Source organism: Hydractinia symbiolongicarpus, chromosome 9, assembly GCF_029227915.1.
Source record: "Hydractinia symbiolongicarpus strain clone_291-10 chromosome 9, HSymV2.1, whole genome shotgun sequence".
Lineage (NCBI taxonomy): Eukaryota > Metazoa > Cnidaria > Hydrozoa > Anthoathecata > Hydractiniidae > Hydractinia > Hydractinia symbiolongicarpus.
This window is the reverse complement of record NC_079883.1, coordinates 23,994,414-24,001,606: the sequence shown is the minus strand read 5'-3', so window position 1 is coordinate 24,001,606 and position 7,193 is coordinate 23,994,414. Positions and strand designations below refer to the sequence as shown.

At 32.0% G+C, this 7,193-nt stretch overlaps 1 protein-coding gene across 1 annotated transcript; it reads right to left on the bottom strand.

Annotated features, from left to right (window-relative positions):
• On the bottom strand, nucleotides 1–4,328 carry LOC130656407 (uncharacterized). Its single transcript, XM_057459253.1, has 3 exons — nucleotides 3,914–4,328; nucleotides 1,817–1,907; nucleotides 1–1,135 (listed from the first exon to the last, which is right to left on the bottom strand). Exons 1-3 carry the CDS (start codon nucleotides 4,250–4,252, stop codon nucleotides 687–689), a joined length of 879 nt encoding a protein of 292 aa, XP_057315236.1. The 5' UTR covers nucleotides 4,253–4,328; the 3' UTR covers nucleotides 1–686.
• Between the last annotated feature and the right edge of the window lie 2,865 nt (nucleotides 4,329–7,193).

Sequence of the window (7,193 nt, the reverse complement as noted above, 5' to 3'; positions counted from 1 at the left end):
AAACATAAAACCTCGTTGGAAATTTGGTGGCGTATTGTTCATGATTGGCTAGTAGTTAGACAGATTTATGTTAATAGCTATTAACATAAATCTGTCTAACTACTATATATCCTTTTTACTAAGTAGCCAATCGGAAGCTTAAATAAAAAATCAGATTGGTCGAGATAATACAAAAAGATAGTATAAAGTTGGCTAGAATAAAACATTAGACTCAACTAACAAACTGTTAAAAAAATTTCTTTAAATTTATACATTGTTAAAAACATTTTTATCAAATATTCCCCTGAAATGTAAGAACGTAGCTATTGAAACAAATACTTTTAGAACAAAAGGCAATATAAGGGGATAGCTAGTTAGCTATATTACTTATTTACATTACTTAAAATAAAATTTAAATAAGTGCTAGTTTCTGGATAAAGTAATTTATATGGCGAAAACTATGTCACCTTTCCCAGACAAAATAGCTAAAAAAATGGTACCACAAACCTTTTTTTAAAAGTAGTTGCACAATCCTCAAAAAAAAGCTGAACTAAAGACGGTTGGTTTAAGAGCAAGCCATCTGATAATAAAACAGTGGTATATTTTAATTATGTGGCCAGACGAGACCAAATCTAAGGTTTATCTCTGGTGAGCTGTGTGTGGGCGATCTTAAAAAATTCTTGTTATTTAATAAGGCTTAAGATTGTCTATGCGTCAATTAATTTAGCGTAAATATCAGCACAAGATTTACCGTCGTTGTCGTGGGCGTAGCTATCATGATAATCTTCCGCGTAGTACAATTGTAATTCTTGTCCTTTATAGACCGTATGATTTGTTGCATTGAAAATCAAGTAGGGAGAGTTTGCGTTGTATCCTGGTATGTGGGAAAAACCAAATTTTTCTTCGTATTCTCGGGATGGATAAAGTATTGTTCGATTGGCTGTGATAAAAATACCGATATTGTCTAGGATAAAAACACTAGCGTAATTACATCCCCACTTTGTTAATGGTGTGTTGTTAGCGCATTTTACCCCATCTCCACCGACATGCAACAATTTCATGCCAGTCATAACCGCATCTTGTTGTATTTCGAATGTTCCAAATTCGCCACTCTTTGCTCCAAAACAGACATTGTCTTTCAATAAGGTCCATTCCCCTAAATAACAATTGGTACTGCAATTCTAAATTATAAAATTTCAGGTGAATTTTCTTTCGATGAAAACTGTATTATTTGCCATTGAAACTAACTCTGCAAAAAATTATACCAAGCTATAAATTTTTTTTTTTTTAAGATTGGTCGACGTAAGTAATAAATCTGTTATGTTTTCAAAACAGTTAAGAAACCCATTTTTAACAGTCTATTAAAATTTTAATTTAATATTATTTGTCCATATTTTAGGTCAGAATTAGTCAATACAATCACATATCCTCCCTCTTTAAAGCCTTATCTGTTTTTTTTTGTAAAAAAGAATAGAAAGGAAGGAATTGGTCCCTTTTTGTTTTTTACGAGATCCTTTTTTGCGAACCTTTGCTTTTAAAGAATCGTGTATTCCAGCCTTAACTAGTAAAGAATATGCAGTAATTTTGTAGAGCGGATTTTGGTGAATTTTAAATACCAGTTAGGCAAAACAGGACGAAACACAGACCACGCAAGAAAAAAGAATAATAGAATTTGGTACAATAAAATCAAGTAAAAAAGGAAAAATTGGGAAAAAAATATAAATTCACGAATTCTTCCTAACGGCAATATTTTAATATTCTTTAAACCTATTTACCTTACCAAATCGAAGGTGACAAACAAACTAAAAAAAATGATAATAATAATTAGAGTAATTACCTTTGAATTCACATTTATATCCTTTCTCATCACATGTATCCACACATCTTCCATATTTACATGGTTTTCTCACTTCACAAAGACGACCCAACTAAATTGGAAAAATACAATTGTAAACTTATCTTGACTTTTTTAAAACTAAATGAATGAGCTTGTGCATTTTGCCTTACCAGTTTACAGAACTTCGTTGCACAAACCAGCCAGGCTAAACAAATTAAAATCTTAAATCTATGTTAATATAATGACCGTTATTTGTATAGACCACTTTCAGTGTTACGTAGTTGTTTTGATTTCATTTTGAGAACAATGTTCATGCAGGCACTTTTGTGTAGGTAAAAAAGCAGGACTCGTACAGGGTAAAATGAAGATTAAAGCTTTTTTAAGGTAGCATAAGGTCCAAAAGGAACTGGAATTAAATTTTAACTAACTTCTTCGAATTCTTCTTAAAAATTTTACTAATTTCGAGCGAATATTTTTTTTGGATGGATTTCTTTTATTACTGGGGTCTTTTGTTTATATTTTCTGCCTACAGAAATGCTTGCGCATGTGCAAAAAAAACCGCAAACTTTTTAACTTTTGTAAAAATTGGCAAGTCATCTATTATATTAGTACGTTACGCTGCTAACTTTTGAAATTTCTTAATATGCTAAAGTAATTAACGAAGAAGAAAAAGGAGAAAGAGCTCAAACACAGGGCTTGTAGTACGTAATCTCTAGTTGTTTTAACTTAATATTAAAGTTGTAGTAGCTTGTTTTTTTTGTAAACCGTTTATTTATAGTAATAAAGAGATTACGAAACAAGGATGGTGCCATCTACAGTGAAGATAATATTATTATTTTTCTAACGCGCATGTGCACGTCTGGATAAACACAATAAATTTTCCGTTCTCCCTTCGACTCGAAACTGTCTCCGTGATACGATAAATTATTAAGGTTTGGGCGTAGCGAATAAAAAAAATAATTTGTAATTTTGTGTGCAGCCTAAGCCAAAAGAATTGTTTTCTTTTAATTCCATTATGACGCACAGCTACAACCTCGTTCCCAGCACCTGTTCCTTTTTTTATCTCGGAACGGCGAGACGAACATTGTTTGCTTCTTATGACAGAAATGAAAACACACTCGCCGCACATATCTGTGACGTTGAACGCCGAACTCGCATAGTTCTGCAGGGTTATATATAAAACTTTAGTTCATTGAGACAAATCTCATTAAATGTTACACCCAGAAAATCTGTGAATCAGAGGGTCAAGTGACGAAGCCTTCTCCAGGGCCGTGTTCGTATCGCTGTCCTGAAGTCATAAAAATACAAGATGCCCTGGGGACGAGGTTGTCACAACTATAAGCATAGAATTAGTTAATCTAATTAACTTCTCTTAAAGAAAGCAAATTGTTTCAAATCATTTTACAATTTTTCTCTAGAGTATATAATGCTATACTACTTATGTTTTCTGACATCACTCATTAATGTTTCCTTTAGATATTAAAATCAGTCAGACTGCAATCTAAGTGCATGCGCAAAACAAAATAAATAATGCAATCTATTGTTGAGAGAATTTGAGTGATTTCCACTAGAAATTTTTCAGTAATTTCCCCATCTTGATTAAGTTAAAAAATTTCCAACGTTTTTAAATGAGCTAAGAAAGAGCAGCAATAGTAGAGACAGTGGTCTAGACCCCTTCTCCTTTATTTTCGATACAAACAATTCGCAAATGAGACAAACTATAGCGTTAAAAAATATGTTGCAAACATTATTAATATTCTTGAAACTTTGAATTAAAAGTCGCAGTTTACAGCGTCAACTTTGACAATAAAGATGGATTAACTAAACCGAAAAGCTTCTGTTTATGTTTCTGAACTTGTCGCTACCTAGTGTGTCTTTGCTAACATGGATTTGCATGTGCCTGTTTTAGTACTTTTTGTCGGTCACTAACGAAGAGGCGCACAAACCGATTAATGGAAATCCAAGATCAAAATAATTACTTAGTTAAAAACAGGGTTCGCATTTCACCTTCTCCTCGTTTGATTGAAAGAATTTTCCACATGCATAACAACAAAAACAATAACAAAATTAAATGTACACCACAATAACTTTACTTACATTTGGTTCATTTTCCCTTGTTTCATAATGTGTCCATCCAACGATCTTTTGTAGAAAAGTTCCATTATCAGCTCTGGTGGAATGATGTATTCTGCATTGTGAATGTGAAAACATGTAGCTGAATGATTTACATTTTGGATATTGCACGCATATGATTAAACATCGATTAAGAACGATATTCTCAACCAATGAGAATACAGTTTTTGTCAGCAAGGAATTATCGTAAACAACATCAAAGGCAGCATAAAACTTGTTACAAGTATCCAATCGTAATATATCTCCTTTTACAATGGAGAAAATGTAAAGAAGTTTTGCTAAAATGTCCAACCAGAGCACCATTTTTGCTTTTGCTTTTATTTTCGCTTTCGTTTTTTTCTTATCTTTCGTGTAAAACAACTTTCTTTAGGAGTAGCTCCTAAATGGCGATCAATTCGCTTTACTGAGTGAAATTTAAAACTATTTATAATTTCCTATTGGCTATAGTCATTATTAATTAAATGCGCCCCATTTGTGTTGAAGAGAATCTTAGGATTACAATTGAAATGATGTGTTTTACATCTTTCATACAAGGAACAGTCATGTTCCATCACAAAATATTTTGAACGTGAAACTGAAGCTAATGATACCTGCACTTTGTTAGTAATTTTGATTGAAAAATTTTTATTTTGTTGTTATTTTGTATTCAATAAATTGTCACGTTTCATCAAACTAAAATTGACTACGTGAGGTTTGGGAAATAATGCCAGCATGTATAACAAGTAACAAATTTACATTCTGATGAACGATACGTTTAGACATAGAGAAAATTTGGGTTTATCCCTGGAAGCCTCACCCTGCAACAATCTCAGTCTTGTGAAGTTAATAAACTACCTACCAAACGAAAAAAGGACGAAAAAATTCTACTACTTTTTGTTTTTTTGCAACATTTTTGCTCATTCTAATTTTGGATAACTTATACATTTCCAAAAATGTAACTGGCAGATAAATATATAAGCTATTGGAATTTGAGAACGGTGTTTTAAATTTTTAAAGATGCTGTAGGAATTTGCATACCTTGTTTCAAAAACAACATTAAAAAAAAGTCCAAACTAGGTCATGACATATTTTGAAACAAATACGCAAAAAATGTTTTTAAATCTCAACTGACTTAAAGTAGGTATCCTTTTCCGAACAATTGCTGATGTGATCCAACTGAAATAATAATAATAATATTTCCTAACAATAACTGTGTTTATTTAAATCGCCACGATAAGGTAACTGCATGTCTCAACGAAAAATATGTCAGAGTACCTTAATTCTGGACGTAATATATTGCAAAAATGTGATGAATTTCGGAGTTCGTTCAACAACAAAATAGGAAAAGCCTGTAAGAGGTAACTTCTCTCTTTCCTGACATTTTTAAATTTCAAATCAAGTTAAGGATAAAGTAGACCCTTTAAGTGTAAAAAAAAATTTTTTTTTTCGATATAATGTCTATGCAGGAAAATTCCTACAAGTTGCAGTAAAAAAAATATAATTAAATCAATATTTTAGTGGGATAAAAATAGGAAAATCTATTATTTCGTAACATTGTCTTTGATCTTGTCTCGAATGCGAGTCAGGAATTTAAATTTTACTAAGACTTTTTAAATACTAGAAATATAATTCACCATTCGCAATCAAGTTATAAGTTTCAGCGTTTTTCATAGTGCGAAGTTACTGCAAAAAATATTTAATTAATATAGGAAGGTTTAACACTATAAAAAAACCGTTTTCAAAAAATATTTATACAGAATAGCCACTTCAGAGTTGGAAACAGTATTATCAATGTGGGTGCTCTGCTCTGAATGTATACATTAAGTGTCCACCGGAAATACTTACTCAATTTCCCTCACATGGCATGGGTTGACCAAGGCCACGCGCCACTAAAAGGCTTAACATGACAAAAAAAAACCTGTTTAAACAAGAAAAAATGGGGGGGAAAAAGAAGGGGAAAATTAAAGAGGAGAAACAAAAAAAACTTTTGTTACAACGTTGCTTCGTGGTTTAGTCAACAAAATGAAAATCTGTTCAACGATGAAGAGCATACGTTGGTATTTAGTTCCGGTAGATGAAAAAATGTGCTGCCTGAGATTGACGACTGTTTTGACGAACATGATGAAGGTTAATAAAACTTCATATCGATTTAAAGCAGATTTTGAAAACGACAGTTCTTAAAGATTAATTATTATCACGTTGTTCTGTTAACATTTTTTTTTTCAAGCATTTTTTTATTGTACGCTTTGAATCCATCTTTGAGGTTATCAATTTTCTAACTTACTTTAATTTTTCACTGAGAATGTTTTGAGTCATTAATTATTCATTTTGCGCAGGTACCAGAGGAAATGTTTAAACCGTTTTTTCTCGAAACAAAAATTCGGTCGCCACACTGCATGTTTGCGTGGGTAACTTCCCTCCATTTTGTCTAAAACTAGCGAAACTATGTTTTTGAAAACCGTTACATGTATGGTTACAAAGTCTTGCTCTTTTCATTTCGAAAATTGAATAATTACTGAGTTATCGACGAATGATTCATCAAAAGAGGTAAATTCGTTGATTTATGTATTATTTAAGAAAGAGATAGAGAAATGTTCGTTCTGGCACAGTCGACGTCGACCAAAGGGAATTTCCCCCAAAATGTTGATCACCAATATAAAATAATATGAAATAATATTAAATGCCAATAACCAACACATAATAATATTAAATGTAAGATACATGACGTCATCTACCAATCACCAACACATAATGATATTAAATGATAGATACATTAAATACTAACACAAAATCATATTAATGAAATCATATGACGTTATGCGCAATAGCATATATACTATATATGCTATTATACAGAATATGAGTAAAGGGAAATTCCTAAAAATGCCAGCCACCAGAGTTCTATCAGATAAATGAAAGAGTATTGCGACGAATGCGGGATTGAACTTGATAAGTACGATCGCTGTAAATGTGGTAGAAGGTTAATCATGAAAGGAAGGATATTGTGCTGGCAGCACTATATTATGTATATAACGTACAACGGAGGTTATTGCAAATGTAAAAATCCTTAGTTGGGCCCTGATTATTATAATAAAGGGATGTTTAAATTTTACAATGATTCCGTAGAGACAAGGGATTTCTATAGTGAACCAGCAGTACTAAGCATCGAGGAGGTTCAAATTGAGAACATCGTACTTAGCGATCCCATACAAGCTAATAAGGGCAAAGATTCTCGATATGTTAGAATAGATAACAAGATATCGTC